This window comes from Chaetodon auriga, chromosome 12, assembly GCF_051107435.1.
Source record: "Chaetodon auriga isolate fChaAug3 chromosome 12, fChaAug3.hap1, whole genome shotgun sequence".
NCBI lineage: Eukaryota > Metazoa > Chordata > Actinopteri > Chaetodontiformes > Chaetodontidae > Chaetodon > Chaetodon auriga.
This window is the reverse complement of record NC_135085.1, coordinates 23,327,701-23,354,598: the sequence shown is the minus strand read 5'-3', so window position 1 is coordinate 23,354,598 and position 26,898 is coordinate 23,327,701. Positions and strand designations below refer to the sequence as shown.

The following is a 26,898-nucleotide window of genomic DNA, read 5'->3' as shown; positions in this document are numbered from 1 at the left end:
GAGCCGCTTATGTAACGCAGAGTTTTTATTTCAACACGTTTTATGCAAGAATTTATCAGAGAAAAGCAACACTTTTCTCCACAAATCCAATCCAGCCTCTGGTCGTTTTCTGCTCCGCTGCCGTCTCTCTGCTCTCTGCCGCTCGTTTCCTCTTTAAATCTCCATGATTTTGGGGGTGTTTGTGCTCTGTTGTGTTATTTGTTGTAAAGGCTTTTCCCACATCGAACCTGCAGCACTTCCCTCTGGGTTATCTCCACGTCTTTGTCCCGTTCTTTCTCTTTGTGATTGTAATGTTCTCTCATAATTCCAGATTATCCCAGCATATGTTATCATTGTCTGCGTTTTAAGCTTTTTTGCCAAACACAAAGAAAACCTTTTCAGTGAATGTAATCTGCTCTCTCGTATTTTTTGGTGTACCTCTCTGCCTGAGAACATACAGCAGCTGAACTCGTTGGCTTTTCATGATTTAAGCAGCAACACGTGTCTCAAACCGTCTCATCTCTCCCTCCTGCAGTTGATAGCCGTGTACGACGAGCAGGAGCCCCACCATGGAGGCGATGGCACCAGCGCCAGCTCCACAGGGACCCAGAGCCCCGACCTGTTCGCCGCAGACCTCAGCGCTGGAAGCGGAGCCTCGGCCTTCCAGCCCTACCAGGGCGCCAGCGAGATCGAGGTCACGCCCTCCGCGCTGCGCACCAGTAAGTCACAACACAAATGAAAGGAGGCATTCATGTGGCCGGACTCCAGGCCATCGGGTGGTCAGTAGATGTATTCATTGTTTGGACAGAGGGACCGTTATCTAAAGCGGCAATCAGGAGCTGAATCTACTCAACAGGTGACTAATAATTGAGTCAATTCCTCTTAAATCTGTCGTCCAAATTAGCATCAAATGTCAGCAACTGCTGCAGTATACAGCAAACCCAACAAATTACCTTATCACAGCCCAGCGGTACCTTCGCCCTGTCCATAAATTCTGTTAATTGGACAGGAGGGCTTTTTTCAGGCACAGATAGCCGCTTGATCCCCGGCCAAAGTGGCTAATTGGTTCTGTTGGCTGCCTCCTAAATCAAACGAGACGCAGAGCCGGTCCACCTCTGCAGTTCTGCCTTCCAAGTCGCTTCTTCGACTATAATTACCGTGAGTTTGGATGGGAGAGTGACTCTTGTAGGTGATTTGTCAATTTGGATCAAACAAAACCTTTCGCACACAACCGGCAGCTGAAGCAAATAAGACAGACAGACAGAGTAACATACCGTCGCCGTCGCACTCTGACTTCCTCCTCCTCAGATATTTCTCTCTTTCTGTGTAATCGTCTCTTGGATCGTTATGAAAGTCTGGACTAAGAGTACTTTTACCACTCCCTGCAAACTGATCATCAAAAGCAGTTTTAAGGTAAAAATACTCTCGTGTGTAAGAGCGCTCAGGAGGTCTCGTAAGTTGGTTAGAAGAAACTCGACCAGCGTAGACTGAACCTTTCTGTTCGTGCCGCTGATGTCGGCTCGAGTCGATGGCTGATACACAGACTGATCAGCACAGACTGATCTTGACTTGATTCAATCCAAATGCAAAAGGCTGCACCGCCTCCACGACCTGCTGCTGTTTGAGTATCAGCTGATTCGTACCTGCCGCCTCATCTTCGGCTCACACTTCACTGAAGTGACTGAACTTTGCGGTAAGAAGCGAATCCTTTGATTAAAGTGTTGTTTTTCACTTTTAGCCAAGAGCATTTTTTCTCCTTAAACTCAACCTTTAAAACATACACATCTTGACCTTCTTCAATTTCTGTCCTCTCTCCAAACACACTGACACACACACACACACACACACACACACACACACACACACACACACACTCCAACACGCAAGTCAAAAACAAACCAGTTTTAATTAGCATCTTTTATCAGACTAAAAATAGGTTTGAGGATGTCTTATCCGCTAATGACCCGTGAGCTGGCATTGATTGACACAGCAGCCACAAGAATCTCCTATTTCACACACACACACACACACACACACACACACACACACACACACACACACGCACACAGTGTGAGGGAGGTCACTCCACTCCTAATTGGATTTCTGGATGAGATGCCGAATGTGAATTTGCGGTAAGAAATGGAAATCTGGGCATAATCACACCTGCCAGTTACGTCCAATTTAACCGTCTGCATAATAAATTCCAGCCCCGTTTAATTGACGACACTGAATCTCATCAGCTGCATTTTATTGGGTTTCAAGAGAAATGTCTGTCAGGGAAGAGAAGGAATTTGATTAATTCTTTTTTTTTTTTTTTTTCCAGGAGCGCCTAATGAGAATAGCTTTCAATCACTGAGTTCTGTTGGACATGATGAGACACTGGACGCTGTGGGTCTTTGCCAGTTTCCTTGTTCGGCCCACAGACTCCAAAGAGGAGTGATTAAGCTCATTAGACAGAGATCTATTGAAATTCACAAATGGATTGATGTTAGTTTCTTGGCTTTGTTAAACTCCAAACCTCTGCAGACGCGGGATGCTGATGAAAGGACGATGCCACTGTTGGGAACATGCGAGGCTTTCGGATGACAGTTTAAAAAGTTAATTTCCGAAATGCAACAATTATTCTGGCAGGGAAGTCTCACACGAAGCTCGTAATTTAATCGTTAACGTCTGAAATGTCGTGATGCGGCCCCCGATGCTCCTTTGAAGAGCCGCGGGTTCTTTTCTTCTTTGAGCTGTGATGTTGCTTTTTCACAGTTCGTGTTCGCAGGCTTCATTTTATGTGGAAGTGAACTTAAAAACTGCTCTTTCTAAATGCCCTAAGACATTAAGTACATCTTCAGTCCTCTCAGAGAAGCCGAAAACAAGCCAAAGAACTCATCACGTTTTGCTCGACAGAACAATGTCGGCTTAAACCATTTGGTTCCTTGACTGATTGTTAGTTTAATGAGAGACTGTTGGCTTTTAAAATGAACAAATCTGTGCAGTACAGATGACAGATGGACGGAAATCCATTAAGAACAACAAGATGCACGTAAGCTTCATTCTAATTTTGTGTGTGTGTGTGTGTGTGTGTGTGTGTGTGTGTGTGTGTGTGAGCATGTTCAGAAATGCAAGTAACGCTGCATGAAGGTGAACTGGTAGAGAGAAACTGGTCAGCTTGGTTTTAATTTAATAAGTCAGTGCTCCTCCGTGGCTCGTGTTGTGGCAGAGTCTCGCTGTGGGCTGTTGTTATATTTATCAGGACACTGGAGAGTGTGTCATCATGCCGCGGCTGCTTACCAAAGGAAAACAATGGAGGCTGTGTTCAAACCATGAACCGTAGCGCAGCACTTCCATTCACAAGAGACGGCTTAAAGAGGTCGAGTCTGTCCTGACTTCAAGTCCGTCATGTGGGTCCAGCTGCAAGAGGCTCCTACATTTCCCATAATGCAGCTCCGGTGCATCTTGACAGACACTAGTGATGTTAGGGGGACGGCTACGGCGTCCACGAGACGTTCCAGTGGGTTTCCATTGGAAATCGAATATCACTAATCAGCATTTAACTTGTACTCTGCTTCTGGAACGAACTGCAGATGTTTGATGTTTTGTTATTAAACTGTGTGTGAAGCGTGTGATTGTACAATATGAATCAACACCTGAGCCAACCAATCAGAAACAAGCATCTTCTATAGCCACGGCCGTAATACTCTGCAGGTCAGCGCGCAGTGTGAAGCTGAAGAGGTGTCCTGATGCCTCCTGGGAGTTGTAGTGTAGGTGGTGTCGACACTCTGTCCCCTGCTCAACTCCATCTCCCAGAGTGCCGCTGCCTCCCACAGCTCCGAGCTGTTCAGGTCCCACGCTCCGGGTGACCCGACAACACCGGTCAGCCAAGTGCATGAGTGTGTACACACACACACACACACACACACACACACACACACACACACAGATTCTCAACACATACTGTAGCTGTTGGCTCGGATATTTCCAAATACAAACACATGTCCGCTGGTTTACAAGTACACAAAATACAGACTCATCACTAACACATTCTTACACACAGTAGATAACACACACACACACACACACACACACGCACACACACACACAGAGCCGTGCACATACCTCCAAACAAACGTATTGAGTGCTCAGGGACAGCTCTTCAGTCTATCAGAGCACAGATACATAAACAGACACACAAACACAGATGGACACACTTAATCTTGTCATGCACTTCGTCTCACAATACACACAAAGTCAAATAGCTGTTGACTCAGACACACACGCCGCTCTTTGGCCGCATCACAGTGTTTCCTGTAAGAACACACACCAACATCCAAATGAAGTCGGCGTGTGAGCGGCAGAGCGTCCTGGAGGAGGACACGGGAACGTGACACTTGGCATTGTCCTCTGAAGAAGACGCTCCGCTGTTTTTCACCGTTTTCATTTGCGCTCCGTGTCTCTTGTGTGGTCCGCTGCATGGGCGCATTTCAGCCAATCGAATCCGGCCGTGGGATTCTGGAGAGGTCTGGGAGTGGGAGATTTTTAATGTCATAACATTGTGTCTTGTGTACAAGCGATGGCTGGTGTTCGGTGTGCGTTGCTTGTCCTACTTCCCACGCGCTACAACTTTTAAACAGAGTGAAGAGCTTTAATGGAAGGCGTCCTCTCACACTGCTGTTTCTCAACAGGCTCTTCCTCATATTGTTATTCCCACACACTGTCTTCTGCTCGGTGTTATGAGGCAATAACACCGGCAGTAAAGTAGAAACCAGAGCTGCCTGATTAGACTTTCAGCGATAAATCAGATTATTCCACCACGGGGCGATAATGGAATCTCAGTGATTGATTGCCTTTATTAGCACACAATGTTTAAGGAACAAATTTTAAGTTAATGTGAGTTTTATCAGCTACAGCGAGGGTATGGTTTCCTATGCATACATTGCCAGTAAGGCGCTGTCATAAAAAAGTGCAGCAGTGTTATTTCCTCTCAGTGTGAGGGCAAAGAAAAAGCTGAAATACAGCCGTAACACGCTCATTGTCTCCCCTGCCTCTCAGATATGCCCCTCCACGTCCGGCGCAGCAGCGACCCCGCCCTGCTGACCATCAACGGGCCGTTTAGCGGCGGCGAGTCTCGGGTTCAAACGGAAGAGCCGCCGTCAAGGAAGAACCCAACCCGCTGGTCCACCACCGCTGGCTTCCTGAAAGCTCGCCACTCCTCTGGCACCAACAGCCTGGAGAGGAAGGTAGGTGGCTGGGAGTCGAGAGCAGAGGGAGAGCGCTAAAGCAGCTTCGTGTTGGGACAAAAAAGCATTCAGTGAATGTTTCAGTCAGTATTTTAACTATTACATTACCCGTTAACCTGACCGTTACCTTCGCTTTCATATTCACGTCCCATTCTTTAAATTACATCTGATTCAGGTTAATTTTGTAGGAAATTTGGAAACTGGAAATTATCCAACCATCCTGGCATTCATTAAAGACCTTTGTTTCCATGTCTTTGCAGGGTAAAGGTATGGACACGTACCGCAGTCTGCCGCGGGACGCAGGGACATGGGCCAATCAGAGAGAGTTCCAGAGAGAGACGGCCCGCTCATCACTAAGCGCCAATCACCCCATGGTGGACCGCTGGCTGGAGAGGCAGGAACAGGTAGGCTGTGTTCAGTGCCTGTGTTTCTGTGTGGAGGATGCTTTCACGTCGAGCCTCACGCTAGTCTTCAAAAAGAGACTTGGCTGCTGGTATTAATGTGTCGAACCTCGATCGAAAGGAAACGTTCTCTGAGGTTTGTTGAAGATTTGAGAAGTGTGTGTGGAGGCTGAAGTGGAAGGAAAACGGGTTCAACACAAAAGTCAAACAGAAAAGGTCCAACAGAAGGCACGAATGATAACATTATGACAAAACCTCGCACGTGCAAAGCATCAACATCCGGGGCTGAAAAATAAAACTCACAAAAACTACAGTTCCTCAAGGCTTGTCCCAAAAGAAAGTCAATCCCATAGACCCCCATATTAAACTCTGCAGCAGAATACACACGTTTACAGCCTCAAGCAACAGCTTTGCTCTCTGTAGCTAATTTCTCCGTTCATGACAGCTGTACATACTGAACTTTTATTTAACTCACTCATGAATTAGATTAAATTTATTCATAATCATGGGCACGGCCGCTTTGAGTGACAGCTAGACGCTAGGCTCAGCAACCAGGCTTCATTCGGCGAGCCACCGTCTCTGAGCTTCACAGCGTCACAGACGCCACATCCATGTTTCATACTGTGGTCTGCACATGAAGTGAACACCTGATGCCTTCAGCTGTCCAGTCTTTAAAGATTTATAGCTGGTTTCACCCTCCACAATCCGTCAGCCCAAAGCTCTGTGAGAGCCCGTCTCAGTGGCCAAGATCCAGTCCAGAACCCGACCCAGTTCTGTCACTCCCCTGGCCCTCAGCGAAGAGGTCAAGAAGTGAGGAATTTCCCCCATAAATCCACAATGACACATAAGTCATGGATGGAGATGGAGTATAATGTTGATACAGTAAATAACATAAGCCACATACGGTACATATGGTCCCGTTTAGGGGGATCTGCAGGAAGTTGCCGGGGGCTCTGCTCCGTCTGCGGTCATGCACGCCGACGTTCTGTTAGTATATGATCAGAAAACATGATAATACGTTACGAGCAACATGCATCGTGCAGTTCACAGTTGGGCTTTGCGTGGGTTGAATTTCCTTTCATAGTTTAAGTGAATGTTTTGAATAAACATGAAGCTCTGTGTTGTGATGAAGGTCGTTCAGGCGCACTCGGACCAATCACTGTCTTTGCCTGTTGTGCTGTGGAGAGACATCTGCATGAGGTAACGATCTGAAGCTGATGTAGGTATGTTTCTCTGTTGGAGCAGCCTGTGTGTACTAACAGTGACTCCACACACACCAGCTGCATCAGGTGATAACACCAACAGACCTTTGGGAAGTAGTCCAAGGGTGGAGCAGGCCAGGGAGGCGGACGTGGACGTGGACACAGCGTCGTGGGCTCAGGATGAAGATGTGCCGTTCAGCCGTATGTGGCTGTCCATCACCTGTAGTTTTTTTTGTTGTGTCCTGCTCCATTAGCACCCATCAGCCCTCATCAGTGACCGTTCAGCTGACTCAGCACGTTGAATTGATCTCGGCAGAGATCAGACAGTTGTCTCGCTGCGTGTTCGTCCTTAGTTTCTGCCTTATTTTCCTCCCTCTCCAGTGACACATGCAGTTGTGTTATCCGACATATTTTCGATCTGCATTCAAGCACGTTAAAGCTGTTTTGTTGGATTCACAGCGGGGTGGGCGGGGGGGGGATAGTTTGCGGTGCACATTTTGTCTCGCGCAGGCACAGGATGAACATACGTGCTGTGTGTGTTGGTTTCCAGTGGGCTCTCAGCTGAAGTCTTTGGGGTGTGCTGAAGTGCAGCTTTCAAAGGAAGATGTGAGGCTGCACATCAGTTACTTCTGACTGCTGCAAATCTTTGAAGCTGCCTCTGAGACTCAACAACATCCTCCAAGTGCATTTTTAAACACACAGATTTACAGTATGCTCAGATTTCTACTGATCATCGTAGACGTTCAGTGACTGGTCTGTATTTTGGTTCTTCTGTGAGTTCTTTGGTCGACGCTTTCCTCCACAGAGAGTCGAACGTACGAGTTCTCACCGTCTGTCAGAGTGCAGCGCCGCGACGCTCTCACCTCGTCTGTCTTACAGCAGGTCTTAGTATGAAGAGGGTTAAGTGGTAGAGGTCAGCACAGGACGGTGGCGTCGGTATTAATGACCTGCTGGAGGCCATCTGCCCTCCTCCGCTCACACACACACACACACACACACACACACAGGCATGTCCGACACCATCCGCTCATTCTGCTGACAGCCCTCACAGTGACATTAACAGCTACATCAGTGTGTGTGTGTGTGTGTGTGTGTGTGTGTGTGTGTGTGTGTCTTACTTAATGCTGCTTCTCTCAGTGTGATAGTGAGAGACAGATTGTTGACCGAGTGTCGTGTTGCAGGTGGTGTGTGTGCGTCTACGGCACAGAAAACGACTCAGTCAGACGGTCTGAGTCAAAGTGACATGATAGTATGTTATGTCAGATTTCTTCTTATCACACACACACACACACACACACTCACACACTCACACACACACGCCGGAGTTTGAGGTCTCGCGGGCTGTTGCTGCTGGTCTCGTGTGCAGAGTCGCTCGGCTCGCTGTCACTGTTTTCTGTCACATTGATTTAAGCTCCACTTAGCTTACTTAGTTCCAGGAAAGATGTTGCGGCTCTGCTGTGATGAGAAAAGCCTTAATTTTGTTGCAGACTTAATCAAATGAAGAACAGATGAGATAAAGAGAAAGAAAAATCACCTCTCTTAGAAGCAGAAGTCTTTAGTATCCGCTGTCGATGCTGCTGCTGCTGCTGTTGTTGTCTGGATGCGCTGGAGCTCTCTCCTCTGTCTTATTCTGTTGTGGTGACGGTCAAACAACCCCACCAGTCACTTTATTTCATTCCACTGGGATGAACTTAGATACAGAATGAGTCAGAGGAGTGTGTAGACATACACTTTGATGTTAATATATGTGGGATAAAAAGCTGTAAAAGTGCAGGTCTACAGGTTCTGGAGACAGAAGCAGCACTTTGCGATAATAAAAACCAAGCGTCGAGCCCGACCCACAGTAAATTCTGTTAATAGAGCTGATTTGGAGCAGCTTATGCATCTTTAATGGCCGCGCAGCTTCCGTGTACTTTCTAAACCTCCTACAGTTCATCGCAGCACCAAGAAGAATTCTGCTGTAACACAATTAGCTCAGACGGCCATTTTCCAGCAGTGTATTAAACCTTTGTTAAGAGTGCCAAACAGAACGGTGCGGGAATGAAGAATAGCACAGCAAGAATGGAAAATGCAGTGATTTAATTAGAATAGAGCAGCTCGGGATGATGAATTAAGCGGCGCAATTTCCTCAAGTTAGCTTCATCTTATCTTCCCAGAATGAATACCGTGGAACAGAGGAGCATGAAATGAAGAGAGGAATTAGAATAGAGCGTCATATAATGAAGCGGGCCTGTTTCACTGCTGCGGAGAACTCGGCTCCTCTCGTGACGCAGCGCACAGAACGAGGCATTGAATCGCATTGAAATGAATGGAGCTATTCTCCTTCCCCAAGTGGATAATTGTGTGCGCCCGCAGCGGCGTCGGCGGCTCCCCGACACGCGGCGAAAATTCAACTGCCATAGTTTGGAGCTGCGTTCACAAGCTAAACTCCCAGCCCCCTTTTGGCAACAGGTAGGGGGTCGCCATGGCAACAGTGAGCTGTCAGTCGAGTGTGTATTAATGAGAGCTGGTTGGAGGTGCTGAAGCTGCATCTGTGTGTGTGTGTGAGAGAGAGTGTGTGTGTGTGTGTTTTTGCATGTTTCTCCGCGAGTCACGAGGGCATTTATACATCTGTGTGTGTGTGTGTGTGTGTCCACGGGTGTGTGTTTTTATGACTTGGGCTGCGTGTGTTCTGCGTGTCAGCTGTGAGCATGTGTCAAAAATCCAGGCAGCCTCGGACTCGGTTGCAAATCAACCAATTAAGAAGAAGAGGCGCGAACCTCCTCAGCCGCCTGCAGTGTGAGCGTGGACAGCTGAGGCTCATGTGCAACACACACACACACACACACACACACACACACACACACACACACACACACACACACATCCTGTAATCTGTCCGGGTCAGTCAACGCTCTCTGAGGACTTACATGTCATGTGTGTGTGTGTGTGTGTGTGTGTGTGTGTGTGTGCTTGTATTTGCTGTATTGAATGTTTCTATTCATTATTTCTTCTGTGTTTTCATAGAGATACGTGTGTGTGTGTGTGTGTGTGTGTGTGTGTGTGTGTGTGTGTGTGTGTGTGTGTGTGTGTGTGTGTGTGTGTGGTTTCTTGAGGTTTTCTAATAGTACCCCTCTCTGTCTATCCATAAAAGTGTGTGTATGCGTATTTGTTCTTAAACCAGAGAGGCGCCTTCAGAAACACAGGAACGATTCTTGAAGCAGGGCTGCTTTAAGCGTTATTCATAAAATTTTGATAAGTCGGAGGTACGTGGTTTTCAGAGGACAGCGGCAGGTTTGTGTCTGCGTGCTCACATCTCGCCTGGAGGTCTTCCCCTGAGGTCTCACAGCACTTCTAGTCCTGATACCTGGAGCTGGAACCAGCATGAGCACAGAGAACCTGGATTCTCCTCTTACTGTGTGTGTGTGTGTGTGTGTGTGTGTGTGTGTGTGTGTGTGTGTGTGTGTGTGTGTGTGTGTGTCCAAACAAAGATGAATATGCCCCCGCCTGTTGGATTAATGATCTCTAAATTATAAATAATTCATTTATTTGTCAGGCATTTTTCCGGCATGCGAGTGCAGAAAAACAGAATCGAGAGCAAACACAGAACCAGAAACAGAAAATCTGAGATTTCTATGCTGGAGAAGGACGAACGCCTCCTTTAAAAGACTCACATGCACAGTTTCATATATGCAAATATCTAAATGTGAATACCACAGGTTAGATTCATAACTCACTTTAATGCGAATAATATTTTTTTCCTCCAGTTAGCACCTGGAGCACTCCTCATCACGCTGCCATAAATACTGCATGTGTGATTTTTCAGTGCTCTTAACGATGATAACTGACTGGTGGTCAGAGTGGACTGTGCTGTGGTGTGTCGCAGTGTGTGTATCAGCGTGTGTTACGGCGAGCACAGCCTTTGGTTCGCGTCAGTGTGTGTTTGTGATGCTGCTGTGTGTCCTCGACCATTAGACTGCGGAGGGACGGAGTTATCTTTCATGGTGGGATGGAGGCTTCACACAACTCACAGGGGATGTTGTTACACAGACATACTGAAGGCAGGTCAGCACACACACACACACACACACACACACACCTTCATACCTGTGCAGGAACGTTAATGCTGACGTATGCACGTGTGCACTGCGAGCATGGTCGCACACAAACACTCAAGCTTCACATACACACTTTAACACAACAGCTAATTTGATAAAACACATAAATGTCACTCGTGAGCAAATGTACAAATACACACACACACACACACACACACACACACACACACACACAGAACCACACATGTATTATGCATACACTACCGTTCAAATACTTAAACCAAAGTAAACGAGCATCTGCATGCACGCACACACACACCATAAAAACACAATTACAGCATAAGCATATGCACTAAAACAAATCTTCATGACCATGTAAGCACACACACACACACACACACACACACACACACCTTCCTGCAGTGCTTCATAACTAACAAGCCTCCATGCAGTGTGTGTAGTGGAGAGTTCAGTCCCTCAGGTGCACGGTGCAGCTTTAGCAGGATAAATCATGCAAACCTGAGCCGTGTGCTCATAAATCACCTCAGCCTCGGAGTGTGTGTGTGTGTTCACGTGTGTGTGCGCGCATAATGTGCGCCGGACCCTGCGAGTTTGGTCCACCGTGCGTGTCTGAGTGTGTGAATTGTTTTTGGGAATATGCAGGTGTGTACGCATGCATGTCACTTTCAGTGTGAGGCTCCAAGAGTGTGTGTGTGTGTGTGTGTGTGTGTGTGTGTGTGTGTGTGTGTGTGTGAGAGAGAGAGAGAGAGTTTTGTAGTTAATAAGACAGGTGAAAGTGAACAGTCAGACAAACGACCAGTAGGTGCTGCTGTGGAGCTTAGATGGGAGGCAGGTGTGTGTGTGTGTGTGTGTGTGTGTGTGTGTGTGTGTGTGTGTGTGTGTGCGTGTGTGCGTGTGCGTGTGCGTGTCGTCCTTCTGTTTCTGGACTCTACGTGAGTGTGGTGTGAATGGGTGTGCAGATAAACACTGTAGGTGTGTGTGTGTGTGTTTGTGTTCAGATGTGAGAACAGTTCGCTGTTAATCTGCAGCACCTTTGCTATTATGAGCTCGAGTCTGTCGCCTTCTCTCTCTTCTTCCCACTTTTCCATCTGTTATTTTTCTCCTCTCTCTTTTCTTCCGCCTCTCACTTCCTTACTAACTGTTTTTGTCTCTGGCGCCCGCCGCCCGCCGCCCGCCGCCCGCCGCCCTCTTCCTCAGGTGTTTAGCGGACTCTTTCTCAGCTTTCTGTCCGTGTTGATTGGCTGCATCTGATGTCCAGCTGTCAAACAGGATGTGGTCACACCTTTTAGTAATGATACACACTTTGTACCAGTGCTGATGTCATTAATTAGATTTTTCTGTCATTTAATAGATGCTTCTTCTTCTCCTCCTCCTCCCTCTCCTCCTTATGATGACATTTGATAGACGAACAAGGACCTCGATAATCTTTTCTCCTAAATCTTTCAGTGGACTTTTCTTTGAATTCGTCCTCTTTCTCGTCCACACGTGAAATCCGATCTTACATATTTGTCATAATTGAGTTTGCTTTTCCGTCACTTAAAAACTTGTTTTCTGCCTCGAACAGGAACAAACAGCTTTGGAAGTTGAGAGCAAACGTCAGCCTGTAGATCCTCACGTCATAACTCCTAAGAATCATCCGATCTTATTTGCCGTCTTTCTTCTCTCACCATTGTCCTCCTCGTCCCTCCCTCTCCCTCTCCTATCGATCCCTTTTCTCCTCCTTGCTCCTCTCCTCACCTGTTCACATCATCTCCTTTATTTCCATTCCTCTCATTTCTCCCCGTGTGCCTCCCTCCTTTTCTTCTTTTGATCTTTTGGTTTTAATGTGACGGGGAGCTGTGGGAGCCCGGATCCCTTCCAGCTGGGAGGGACAGGGTGAGAGCGCAGGAATAGAGAGATGGAGGGAAGATGAAAGACGGCTCTCCCCCTCCTGAGGGGTTTGCTTTTTCCCGGAGGGGGTCTCCACCTCGGGGTGCAACCTGCCTTCAGGACTTTGCACAAACACACACACACACACACACATCATTTGCCGTTCATCACCTGCTACCAAAATCTAATTATACCTAAAATAGACCTGATGAGGTTGGACAGATGGTCGCTCTTTCTCAAGCTTCCTCCACCTCTTGAGGTACGGGAAGGTTAAAAACACATCCAGCCTGAAATCAAAGATAAGGATCTCAGTTTTGTAAACCTGCTGCGCTCCACAGGTTCATCATTAGGGCACACAGAACGAACACGAGGTAGAGACACTGAGAGGAGATGAGAGCGTTTGGCGGAGGAGTTTATCTGAGGTCTATAAAATGATCCAAGACAGACAAGACGGATGACAACAGCAGGTGTCAGCTGTTATCAGAGGAGGGATCTGACAGAAGAGGGATAGAGCTGATTATAGAGGCCTGGTGTGCTCTGACAATGTAATCCTGCAGAGAGAGAGAGAGAGAGAGACAGAGAGAGAGAGAGAGAGAGAGAGAGAGAGAGAGAGACACAGAGAGAGAGAGAGAGAGACAGAGAGAGAGAGACAGAGAGAGAGAGACAGAGAGACAGAGAGAGAGAGAGAGAGAGAGACAGAGAGAGAGAGACAGAGACAGAGAGAGAGAGAGAGAGAGAGAGAGAGAGAGAGAGACACACAGAGAGACAGAGACAGAGAGAGAGAGAGAGAGAGAGATGGTCAACACCTGAACCCAAAGCACAGTTCAGGTTTTTTTCATGATGCAGTATTTGCATCAGATTCATCATCATAAAGCCGTGAACTTGCATTGAGTCCAAAGTCAGATTTAGCTTTAAATTTCACCTGATGAAGAGTTTCATCGAACGGATCTTGCAGGAACGCAGAGTTCTTGCATGTTATTCAAAGGTTTTCTGTAGTTTCAGATCATCCGTGTTGCTCCCAGTCGCAGTGAGACAGAACATTTGCATTTGTGAATCAGTTAAATTTTTGTAAAAAAGTGCAGGAGGTGGAGGCGTTTCTGCTGAAGGTGCAGCACACATGTCTGTAAAGCACTGCAGCAGGAAGTGGAGAACAAGTCCTGGAGTTTTTGTTCCCGCACTTGTTTATATAGACACACTCTTCTTCTGCCATTACAGTTGCAGTCAGTCAGAGTAATGGCCTCCAATCTGACAACTCCACATCAGTGTGTGTGTGTGTGTGTGTGTGTGTGTGTTGCTTGTCACCATTATCCACAGCATCCCTCCTCTCAGAGGGGCTGTTCGGTCGGCTCTGCCTGTTATTTCGCTCCATAGCGGCGGCTCCGTTGGGAGTCTCATCTCGGTAAACGCCGCATCACATAAAAAGCTGTGTGACCGGCCCGCGCTCCACCCGCACCACCTCTCAGTGAATGCAGCGTGAGGGTCAGACCTGCAGTCGCTCCCACACATCTGATGGAACCACACAAACGCAGTAGAGCAGCAGTAGCTGTTCGTGTCTTTGCTGTAGTTGAGCATCATGGCGGCTCCACGGACACAAGGACGTCGTTACGCTCATTACCTCCATCTTTCAGAAAAATCTGGAATTGTGCAGCATTGATTTGTGATACCTGCTCTGTTATGTTGGCTGTTGATGCGCTCATTGGACTGAAAAATCACACACACACACACACACACACAACATCCCACATGGCCTCCACGCCACAGCTCTGCTGTCTGCAGGTGGCTCTACTTAGAAATGCATCGACATAGTAAATGATTCATGAGTCAAACAGTTTGAGAAACGTCCAGAAACAAATATTCACCCACATCCTCCTCCTGCCTCGCTTCCTTTAAAGATGGTTGTCAGAAACAAACTTATTATGTTCACGGTGCTGCAGTGTTGATGTGTGTAAAAAGATCTTTTGCATATTTGAGGTCAAATTTTTTTCTTCTCCTTGCAACCAAAGCAAAGCAGTCACCTCACATGGAGGGGAGCGAGGAGCTGCTCTGGAGCCGCTTTGAGACATTCAAACAGCGAATTTTTGGCCTTTTTGCATAAAAATGTAGTCAAAAGGTTTAATCTCTTATCAAAATTGCTGCCACTTTAACTCTCTATCAGTTAATTGATTAATCAGCTCATCATTTCAGCTCTACAGCTGTGGCAGCTTTCTGGAGTGGTGTGTTCACACCAAGAGAGGGAAAGTCTCTTAGAGGTATCAGAGTTACAGAAGAGGAGGATCTGAGATGAAGAGCGCTGAAAGTGTGTGTGTGTGTGTGTGTGTGTGTGTGTGTGTGTGTGTGTGTGTGTGTGTGTGTGTGTGTGTGTGTGTGTGTGTGTGTGCTCGATCTGTTCCAGTTGACACTTAGTTTCACTCCCATATGGTTCACATATGGTATAAACACACACACATGCACAAACGTACAAACTTTCCTTCCGTCCTTCCATCTCCACATACTGTACTCCTTTACTGTATCCTGCTCACACACACACACACACACACACACACGCGCTGCCTCCACCTGTGTCATGTTTGACATTGTCAGGAGAGCCAAGTCAAGCTGATTCTGTCAGTGTGTGTTGGATTGAGGCCTACGTCAACGCTCAGGCCGACTCTGGCTGATTGCTGTCTAAATAATGCATCCACACCGCGGGAAAGCCAGACAGCCCGGAGGGCCGGGCGAGGACCTCAGCGGGGTGGAAGGAGGGCGAAAAAAAAAAAATCGAAATCCAATAATATGAATATTTAAAATGTCGTCTGATGAGAAACTTTCGGGCTCTAGGAAATGTGTAGCTGACGGACAAACTTTTCTCTGCTTCTTTTTTGTTTTGACAGGCGAGAACCAAAATGTCAGAGCATCCCTGGATCCCCTCAGGTTCCCAGTTGGGACTTTTCAAAGCGTCTTTTGTCATCCTTTGAACGAGCTTTGTCACGGCTTTCTGTTCCTCTGCGTAATGTGTCTCTGTCCGTCTCGCTGTCTGCCTCTCTGTCATTCTCTTTGAGTCCATCTCTCTCTGTCTACCTCTCTCTTTTTTTTTTTAATCTCCACTCTTTCATTTCTCCATCCCATCACTCACTTCACCTCCCCTTCGTCTCAGGAGATTCTGTGTCTGAAGTGTTTCTCACTAATCTGAGTATTTTTAGGAAATATCTCTCTAACATATTGAACAGAGTCCAGCCCTTGAACATCCTGCTCCGCCCTTCTTAGCGCGCTGAGTCAAACTACGCCCACGAGTCCAAAAACAAGTCGTCCCCGCCTCTTGCAGCTCCATTTGGGGTGACACAGAGTGCACGCTCCTAAAATGTGAGCTTTGAAATTGACGAGGCCTCCATTGTCGGTTATTCCTGAGAAAATTGCGGCGCATATTCTCCACCAACCCCATCCCCTGTGATTGGACTGGATGGCAGAAATTGCAGTTGAATGAAGTGCATGGCTGCAGCAGCACTGTGGTCATTTACTGCTGGATGTCTCATTTTGCCCACGTTGTGATTGCTGCATCCAGCACACAGATGCAGCACCGCAGAGTTTCTGCACACTAGATCATCGTTTTTAAACTTTATTTGGCCGAGGATATTACATGACCAGAAGTAAGTGAACTCCAACCCGCTTCTTGGACGACTGTCCACCAGACTCTGCCTGCAAGGACTCGCTCTCAGTCAGAGCACCAGACATTGACCAGTGATGCTGGGTGATGAGGCTGACTCCAGGTCAGTGTTTCACTTCATCAAAACATGTTTGATGGCGTTGAGGTCGGGCCTCGAGTCCAGTCAGGGACCTGGCTGGTGTGGATGTCGTCATGTAGCGACGTCCACAAACTGTTGACAGAAAAGCTGGAGGAGCATTATTGTGGAAAATATAATCGCTGTGCTTTAGTATAATATTTCACCTTAACTGCACTTCAGAGGGTCTGACCTAAACAAAAACAAATCGTATGTCTGCATCCTTTTTGCTTTTTTTTGTACGTGTGTCTGTGCAAAGAACTGATGGCAAGGATGAACAGATGCATGGGCCTGTATTTCTGTATGCACACAGATGATAACCTCTGTCTTGAAGTTGTATTCATGTACAGACACACACGGCTTCTACATGCCCCTTCAAACGCACCACGCTCAGACAAACATCCACCGTCCTGCAGCCCGACCGGCAGCCAGGATGATATAAACTCAGATAACGTCTCCGCAGCTCAATGAGTCCTCGAGTTATTGACGACGCCGTCCGCCCGTCTGGATCCCATTATCAAAGTGTCTTCAAAGGAGACTAATTGAATTAGTGCAGGGATCTGTAATTGAAAGCTTGCTTTTAATGATGCATTGTGGTCTCGCGCTGAGCCGAGCGTCTGCATTAATCAAACGTCTCTCCGTCAGAACAGATTGGACTGTGCTGTGCACTGCGCTGTCAACGTTATCAGGGCCATCGGGTTTATTTGGTCCCATAAAGTGGCAAATCTAATACCATCTGTCCCTAAAACTTTGAATCCAGAAGACTTAAATTTCTCAACAAGTGGAGCCGTTTGTGACTGATGCTCTGAGTTTACTGTTTTTTCTCATTTTGTGTTGAATCAAAGCTGAAGTCAGTAAAATTTCAGCTTAATTAAATGTTAAATACTGACTCACAGCTGACTTCCTGCACCAGCATCAGTGTGTCTTTTTGTCTAATTCGGTGGTAATTCAGACCCACTGAGAAACCAGAATCCTCGACCTGCAGGATCAGCGATTCCTCGTGCAAACGTACATACGAGGATGTTTTTTAGTGGCTGATCTCTTCATCTCTCATCTCTCTCTGTTTCATACTCAGCCCCAGATGGTGTGCAGTCGTCTTCAGGTTAGAGGTGAGAGGTGGAGGCTAATTTATAGTCTCCAGTTCAGGGTGTTCATCCGGTCACGCACATATGGAGCTCTGCTGGAGAGGACACAGATACCAGTTAGCGGTGATGGATGTCTGTGTTACTGTGTGTTACTGCGTGTGTGTTGTTTGTTCTTGCTGGTCTGCATGTGAGCACGTTTGTCGATGTGCACCGTGTCATGCTTGCTCACAGTGAACTTCTGTATGTTGATGGTGTCTTTGAAGTAAATTTAAATGATGTTTCAACCAAACGAAGTCAGAAACTCCTCGAGTTCTGGGTCCTGCCGGCCTGCGTGGGCCCACATGAAGCCAGCCACTCATTTAATGTAAATGAACGTTTGCTGAGGTTGAGAAGCTGCCGAGCGCCTCGCTGCTCAGCTCGTGATACTGATTCCTGTCGATTACACCATGTGAGACGATAACTTCAAGTGATGGTGGATTTTTTTTTTGAGCTTTGACTCGACTTAATTGGTGCCGTTGACACTCAGCTTGACGAGGCGCCGTAACGTTTCTCGCTGTTGCATCACTTTAGATCACTTCCTGTTTCACAGAGTTGTCAATCTAACGACTTCATCGTCAAACCTAAGGATCATAAACTTTTCACTATATAGCATTTTGGAGATCATTCATATTTAAGCAGATTTGGATCTTTAAATTTTAATACGGTTTCAAAGAAATGACAGGATCCAGGTACGATTGTTTTAACGAGCATTAATCATTTATGGATTTCTTCAACTTCGAAATGTTTGCGTTTTGTCTGGGAAGGTTTTTGTCAGCCTGTGAAGAAAGCTGAAGCCCTCCCTGCAAACCGAGCTCCCCCCTCTGCACCGCTGGCTGTGTCTGTTTGTGAGCGTCCACGTCGGTTTGGAAGTGACAGCGTGGTCAGAGCGGCAGGAAAGGGGAGCGGGCAGCACTTCATTAAAGTGCAGCATTACTGCGCTCGCTCTCTCCCGTGCAGACACACTCACGCACGCTGGGCGCAGACCACTTCATTTAGTCTGAGAGATAGAAAGGACAGGCCCCGATGGATTCGCCCATTAATCTTTAATGAGCCCCCGGGTCTGAAAACTGCCCGCCTGCCTCTCCTTCTCCACATCCAGGAAACAAACAATGACTCGGCTGGAAAACACATGGGCCGCTCGTACCTGCCTGCCTGTCTGCCTGCGAGCCATTAACCTCCAACTCAGGCCTGAATTATTAATGCGGCTATCTATCCCCCTGCTCGCACGGCCCACTCCCAGCAACGGGAATGGGCGACGTCTTGATGGTGCGGTCGAGGAAGTGTGGCGATGCTTCTCGGAGTGCGTCCTTCTGGACTTTTGGCGGAGGAAGCCGATTGGTCCGTCTGCCAATCAAGCTGCAGAGTTGCAGGTGATGTTTGTCTTGGAGGAAGCCGGTTTGTTTTCTTCGCAGCTGGTTCCTCTTAGTTTTTTATTATGTTCTTCTCTCCTCTTCAACAAACACCAAAAGGATGCATGTAAACATAAGCAACAGCAGGAGTGAATCATGCCGCGCTCGGCTGACTTGCAGGTGCAGGGTTGGTTTACTGTAGTCAAACAGGACATCGTCCACCGCTCACGCCACGCACTGCACTTTTTTCTTTCCAAAGCAAGATTCCTCTGCAGCGCAAACCAGGAGCGGGCTGTCATTTCCGCAGCAAAGGGGCTGAAATGCTTTCTAACGGCAGACTGAAGGCTGATTGAAAAAATCACTTCCATCAGCCGAGGTTCAGGCTTCACCGCGACCTTTAAAACAGCAGTTTCTCGCCAGCGGCTCCATTCGGCAGCTGATTCGGAAGCTTTCGATCACATCGCAGGAAACTCATCGGCAGATGGATTTGACACTGTCGGTTCGGTCAGCAGGACTTGTTTTTTAGGCCAGTGTTGATGAGAATTCGGTGTAATATTCATGTGATTTTCTCAAACGCTCCTCGGCAGCTCAGGCAGTCTCCATTGTTTCCCATCATGCTCCTCTGTCCTCAGACACGAAGCAACAGCGTGTGTGAGAAATCAAGAGAAACCAAACCGCTGCATCAGACGGAGGCTAATTGTTTTTTCATTGGCCTGCTGTATTTATATTACACAGGAATGGATTGTGCATATTGACCCGTGGCAGCTGCTGTGAATGAATATGTAATGCTGTTAATGCCTTCTTTAATGCACACCTTTTAATTGTGTCTTTGTTTCTATGATTTCACTTCAGTCTCTTGCTCCACCTTTATTCTTTATTACCTTTCTCTTTTCATTCTCTCAGTCTCCTGTCGTGCACACACACACACACACACACACGCGCGCACACACACCTCAGCGTGCACATGCACACGTCTCGCTCTGCCTGCAGAATAGAATTGTCAGCATGCAGCCGGATTCCTCGGAGATGATGCGTATTGAAATAAAGCGTCTGTGAGCTGCCTGCGTGCGCTGTGATGAATGTCGATCTCATTTACTCTTCCTCAGATAGCGACTCCTCTCCCTCTGATGTCCCCCGGCCTCACTTCCTCGTCTCCTGATAAATATTGAATAGTGCTGGATGTGTTTCTGCGGCTCTTTGAGTCGTTATTGTTTCTCCGTCTGCTGGACTTTCTCCATCTCTGGCCTCTGTCTGTGTTTAATGATGTGTTTGAAGGCGCCTTCATGGATGTGATCGTGGGTCCAGGCCTCCTCCATACATTTAACAGAAAAGAGTTCATACAGCACTGCTAAATACATCATGTGCTTGCATCATATAGAACACATTTCATGTTCTCTTAATGTTAGAAATGCTCATATTTTTTATATTTAACATGGTCCCGAAATACAAACAAACAAAAAAAACATGGCAGACAAAAAGAATAGAAAATCTTAAAATTCCAAGTAGGTGAAGTGAGTTTGAGTGAATTTATTTGATGATTTAACACTGAACTGCAGTCAATACTGTCGTTTCTTTATGAATATGACACAAACATGTAAACAGAGCCTGAAGTGAACTCACCCTCTGCCTCAGATATGTCTGTGAAGGTGCCTCTTTTTGTTGAAATGATGAAGGAAACACTTAATATTTTACATCCCTTCTCACACACACACACACACACACACACACACACACACACACACATCTCTTGCTGTCTTTCTGTTTGCCTTGTGACCGTCTGCAGGAGATGACTTACACATCGAAGGACGGCGGTCCGTCCTCGCTCACTGTTTCTCGTGCACACGCTCATACGCCGCCCTGTAGCTGTACGTCCTCCAGGCACCCAAAGTGTCATGGCAACCGTACGGCAGCCACGGTAACGGCAGGCTCATTTTCATACTGATGAGGCGGCCGGTTGCTGGGGAGGCCTGTGCCGCCGCCGCTCGCTCGTCTCTCCTCTCCGGTGTCGCCCTGAAATTTTAATGACCTTCTTTCTCTGCTTCTCATTTTTCTCCTCTTTGCTCTCAGTACCCTGTGTGTGTGTGTGTGTGTGTGTGTGTGTGTGTGTGGGTGTGTGTGTGTGAGTGTGTGAGTGTGTGAGTGTGAGTGTGAGTGTGAGTGTGAGTGTGAGTGTGTGTGTGTGTGTGTGTGTGTGTGTGTGTGTGTGTGTCCACCTCACGAGTCTCAGCTTCAGTGTTCAGACACACACCGAGCGTCCACTGTTCATACAGCAGGAGGACAAAGGCGATGTCATTGTGAAGACATCAGAGTTGGTAGAGGACATGTATTTTTACACGCGTGGACGACCTCCTCCCGTCTGCGCGTCTTGGCTTCGTCAGGTGAGCGCCTCGGCCTGCTTTTGAGCTGCTGAGGGATGCTTGAGGATTTGCGGCTTTTACCTCCCGTGCGCTTCGAGAAACAATCTACGTCTGGACCAAACTGCACAAAATCACCCTGAAAATCCGACAGACAGTATCACTCGTTATTTCCTCCCATGTCATAGTGGACAGCAGGTGATTGTGCGTCCTGGAAGCCTCACGAAGCCCCTGTGGAAAGCCTAGCAAGGATTTTTATGCTACCGTGTGCTGTTGTGTTTCCTGTCCCTGGACGCCATCAGGGTCATGAAATCTGTGAATGTGTCAGCGTGTGGTCTGACAGGATGCGCCTCCTGTACCTCACGCCGGTCGCACGCTGCTCTCTGACACCCCCTCACTCCTCTTTTGCTCGTTTGTGCTTCGTTTTAGGATGAAGAGGCCAGAGAAGAAGAAAACGGCAGGATCGACCCGGTCGGTCGAGCCGACTCCTGCATGGACCACACCCCCGTGAGGTCACTAGAGTAAGTCACGGATCCGCCTCCCGAGCTTTTCCTCTCTGCGTCCTCACGTTCCTGCTGAAACTCAATAACCCGCCGACACGAGCGGCTGGTGATCACATCGCTGAATTTTTAATCAGCTTTACTCCAAAATGTGATATCCACCGTTTGGGAAGACTCGCAGCTCTTCTCCAAAAATGGCTCTAATCTAATCTAATCTGGATTGGTGCATATATTTTGTTAAACACGTCTAACCATCCACTTTTGGAATGAAGCCAGTTGCTCTTTTTGGTTTCAGAGCACCGACATAACCCTAAAAAAAAACTCTGGGCTGTTACAACTCTGCTCCTTTTTGTAGTTTTCTCCATCATTTCAGTCACGATAACATCAGACTCAGTAAATGAATCCAGCTCAGACGGGATGTTGCCATGTTCCCGGATGGTGATCACAGTTATTACCGGCAGGGATGATGATGATGATGATGATGATGATGGCCAAAACTATGAGAAATAACACTCAAGTTGTCTGAAACTAGCTTTTCCCTTCAAAGTTGACATCAGCTCTCTGCTCACTTTCTCCACATAATTACATGCGTAAGTACTTTAAAGGCAGACCAGCAGCGTCTGTATTGTAATCCAGGTTTGTTTGGAGAAAATCTCATTTCAACCCTGCTTCCTGATTTACATAATTCTCTTTTGTGGGAGCAAAATGATCCTCGTCTCGCCATCGGAGCTCTCCCACGCACTAACCCATTCAGCTCCCGTTATTAACAACTGTGTTTTGTTTTGTTATTTTGCTCTGTTGCATGCTTCCAGTTTAATATGCAGGTATGGTATTGTTATTATTCCTGTGATTTCCCAGAGACTCTGGCTTCTCTCGCCTCTTAGTTGTCAACAAGGGGCCCATTTTCCCCGAGCTAATCATAGTCATTCTATCAAAGCTCTGAGTTGATTAGATTTGGCATCTTATAAAATGTACCTGTGTATGGATGTTTCATAGCCAAACAGGTGAAGAGCGCCGGCCCGAAAAAGCAAATAGCTGTAACTGTGTTTTCTGCTTTTAAAGGGTCAAAGGATGCATAGTCATCCACATATAAATGCAATAAAATGATGTGCAGCGGAGGGCTTCATCAGAAATGCATCAGCCCGTTGGAGATAAAGTGAATTCTCACTTTCATTATCAAGTTATTGTTTTTCAGCTGTGCACAGCTAAAGCTCGTAATCAGCTTCAAGCCTTGCAGATGCAGAGGACCTCGCTCTGACCCTGCGTGCAGACATTTACACCTGAAATGTACGAAACCGCGAGTCAGAGGATTTTACCTGAATTTCAAGCACGCCGTGCAGTCGTGTCTCTGCAATGTGACACAAAAGGAAAAAAACCAAGGACGTGGTTCTTTTCTGTAGCTGCAAGCAGCAGCGTCACAGTGAGCTTTATGCATCAGCTGCATGACTTGTGGTTTGTGCTGCATTTCAGCTGCAACACCTGCACGCAGGTTTTACACTTCATGGCAAATTATGATGTTAGACTTACATTTTTCAATTCAGTCCAGCCCTAAAACAACTGCACAGATCCCAGCCTCGGGTCTGAAGTGTGTGTGTGTGTGTGAGTGTGTGTGTGTGTGTGTGTGTGTGTGTGTGAATCCCTTCCATGTGTTTGATTTATTTGGATTGCTCTGTTTTATTGTCTCTTTCTGTCAGTCTCCTCCAGCACCTTTTTGCTTTCTCTTTTTATTTATTTGCTCCACTCTGCTGTTGTCATCATTGTGTTTCTTTCACCATCATCTCATTTCCTGTTTTGTTTTTCCCCACATGGTGTCACCCCTCTCCTCTCCTCTCCTCTCCTCTCCTCTCCTCTCCCTTCCCCCGCACCCACCCTCCCTTGTCTCTCCGTCTTCCATCCGTCACCGTCTCCCAGAGACATAGTCAAACTGGTGGAGGTGTCAAACGATGGTGGGCCCCTGGGAATCCACGTGGTGCCTTTCAGTGGCAGGGACCGCAGGTAAAAATAACCAGAGCAGAACGGAGGTGCTGTTGAAACGGGGGAGGGGGGAGAGGGGAGAGGGGAGAGGAAGAACTGGCAGAAACAGTGTCCACAGGGCCTTAAACGCGTCTGAAAAGGTCAACAAGGAGTTTAAAACATCTCAATAAAGGACTTTAATGCTGTTTAATGCTACTGTCACTGTAGTAGAACAAAATCTAAAATATGAAAAAAGGCTTTGTTTTCCTCTATAAATAGATGCACATGAATGCAGCATCTGTGGGCAAGGGACTGTTTGTAGACCGAGCTGTACTGACCAATCATGTTTGAGCAGCAAAAAATGTCTTTAAATGTGTTAATTTTCACTTTTTGGGGGGTTGGAGAGAAAAATGCTGCACCACCTGAGACACACACAGACACACACACACACACACACACACACACACACACACTGGACATTCCTCATTGATGCCCATGTGTAATCACTTCATCACTCATACAAACCCCATACCACGCACACACACACACACACACACACACACACACACACACACACACACACACAGGTCTGCATCAGGAAGCCATTTGCCAGTTTACAGTGATCAATCATGCTTGTTTAGGGTTTGCAGGTGACCGTCATATTTCTCTGTGGCTGCTGTCACATCAGCTTTACATGACTCAAAGGATACATTAAGCAGCGCACACAAAACAGACGTCCACACATACCTACGACGCATTCAGAAGCACACACACACACACACACCCGCACAGCTGGAACAGGGCTGTGAAGGAATTAGAGGAATTTCACATCTGGTTTAAATATTCCCCCGGAGAGGCTTTTTTTTTTTGGAGGTTGTGATAAAAGTCCTGCAGCCTTTCATAGTTACAAGAATCCAGTTAAAAAGCTCCGTGTGGCGGAGTGTGTAACAGTGTATTCAGGCCTGATGTTTACATGGAGGTCCTTCTCATTACAGAAGGAATGTTCAGAGTTTAGAGAAGCAGTGTAAACCAGGTCTAATGCTTGAGCTTATTTTCTGCCGCAGCTAGTTTGCCAGCAGCCGGTCGCAGACTCACAGATACGATCGGCGGCGACAAACCCGGTGTCGCGCTTTATTGAAAATCAAGATCAGATCACTTTTCTCACTGCCCGACTTAATCAACCTAAAAGCACATTTATAATGCGCTTTTCTTTTATTGGGGAAATGTCAGAGAAGGCGTCGTCCCAAGATTAAGATGCCCGGCTTTCATCAGAGAAATAGCCCCTCGCAGCAAATCGCATTGTGTTCTCGCTCAAATTCAATCAGTGGAATTGTCTCTGAACTTTTTCAACTCCTGAACTTTTCTGCCCTCTCTGTAATCACATTCCCATTCATATTGAATTATAAGCCGTAGGCGAGGGCGAGTATTAAACCCTAAAATCAACCCAATTTACTTAGGCGACGCTCGCTCGTACTACCTCAGAAAAGCCTCGATACACACGGACACAGACTATATACCGAAGAAGACTCGATTAGGTTTGTGCCGTCTTTCCTGCCCGTGGTTGATTTTCTTCCTCAGACTCCAATCTCTAATCCGCAAAGCGCCCTTTCAGGTGAAGTTAGCCTCTCGCTGCGGCTGTGCAGGGAGGCATAAGCCAGTTTGCCACACCGGATTACAGGGCGACGGCGGTTGCGGCTCAGCACGGTTGAAGTGCTACAGCGTGATAGACCAGCCTCCCTCCAGCCCGCCTGCCATCGGGGTTTAATGGCTCCTCTTTCCGTCGCGCTCTGAAAGCACTTTGTTTATTTTTGTGCTCAGAAAGAGGCCGCAGGAGTCTTAGGGGTTAGAAAATTAACACCTGCACAGCGTCGACCCCGGCAGAGCTGCAGCGCAGTTTTTGAATGTGTTGATTGCCTTTGAATAGATGCCTCCCCCACACAGCCTCTGAAGCGCCCTGATGTGATGTGACTGCTTTCTCTCATGAGCCTCATTGGTACACTGATGATGCAAATGACAGGACCACACTGAACTCTCTTTTCAAGCACCGCGCGATAAAGCAGAGGCAGCAATTAGGCATAGCTCTTTTTTCTTTTTTTTTGACCGAAATAGCTTTTCGTTAGCATGGCGCAGGCTGATTCTTGGATAGCCTCCTGACCAACTGCGATGTTTGTATTCAAGGATGCATTTTTCAGCTGGTGAGTGAAAGACGTGGAGGTTTTATAGGCCTCAAAGACGACTGAACTTTAGAGTCCTTGACGGATTTGACAGGTGAGACACAGACAGGTATATTAGTAGATTTTTCATTTGACTGGCAGCGAAGCCATCAGTGAATCCAAAGAAAGTCACAGTGATTAGACATCAGTGGGTGATAAAATGTGTTCTGCACCTCAGTTCTCTCCAGGCTTCTGCAAAGCATCCACACGGACGTCGTCCTACATGCTGTTGACATGAACGTTTGATCGTTTCAGGACTCTTGGCCTGTTGGTCAAGCGTCTGGAGAGGGGAGGCAAAGCTGAGCAGCAGAGCCTCTTCCAGGAGAACGACTGTATCGTCCGTATCAATAACGGAGACCTGCGAAACATCCGCTTCGAACAGTAAGACAGCAGCTCAGGGGCCCACTGCTGAGGCCGGGGGTCCCTGGACTTCCTGTGTGATTGGCTTTTTGGACCTTTGCTTCTTCCTTCCTCTTAAACCTCCAGTCCTAAACGCTCCTTCTTGCTGTTATCCTCTGTCCTCGTGTCTTTTTAGCCTCCTCTCTGCGCTCCTGCCAGTGCACAGGCGCCGGTGCTGCTCGTCACTGTGCTAAGCTAACCTTTCCCTATTAAACTCCTGTAGGTCGCACCCTCGGCCGCTGAAGCGGTCGCTGCAATCCTCTCAGCCTTTCTTCCCCTGCGTTTCAGTAACAGCTTCTCTGGACTCCTGTTCTTCCACCTCTCTCGCTCCTTCCGTTGGAAGGAGTGGGAATCAGGCTGCTAACACTCACAGCCTCTGCTCTTCGGCTCTGTTCACATCCCGTGCTTTCATTACCCGCTGAACCGAACCCACCCGCTAACCCCCCTCCCTCTTTTCTAGATGCTGTGTGCTGCATGCATGCCTTCAAGCTGCATGTGTAATGTTCCCCGCTGA

At 47.3% G+C, this 26,898-nt stretch overlaps 1 protein-coding gene across 7 annotated transcripts in view; it reads left to right on the top strand.

The window, feature by feature from the left end:
* The window catches only part of pard3ab (par-3 family cell polarity regulator alpha, b), a 207,466-nt gene that overhangs the window by 70,575 nt on the left and 109,993 nt on the right, over positions 1 to 26,898 (top strand). For 6 of the 7 annotated variants that reach the window (XM_076744048.1, XM_076744047.1, XM_076744046.1 and 3 more), the window contains exons 3-8: positions 515 to 698; positions 5,020 to 5,207; positions 5,468 to 5,611; positions 21,749 to 21,840; positions 23,731 to 23,814; positions 26,241 to 26,366. In XM_076744048.1, the coding sequence (XP_076600163.1) occupies positions 515 to 698; positions 5,020 to 5,207; positions 5,468 to 5,611; positions 21,749 to 21,840; positions 23,731 to 23,814; positions 26,241 to 26,366 (818 nt within the window). The remainder of the gene's footprint in view (positions 1 to 514; positions 699 to 5,019; positions 5,208 to 5,467; positions 5,612 to 21,748; positions 21,841 to 23,730; positions 23,815 to 26,240; positions 26,367 to 26,898) is intronic. The other variant, XM_076744050.1, reaches the window with a different exon arrangement.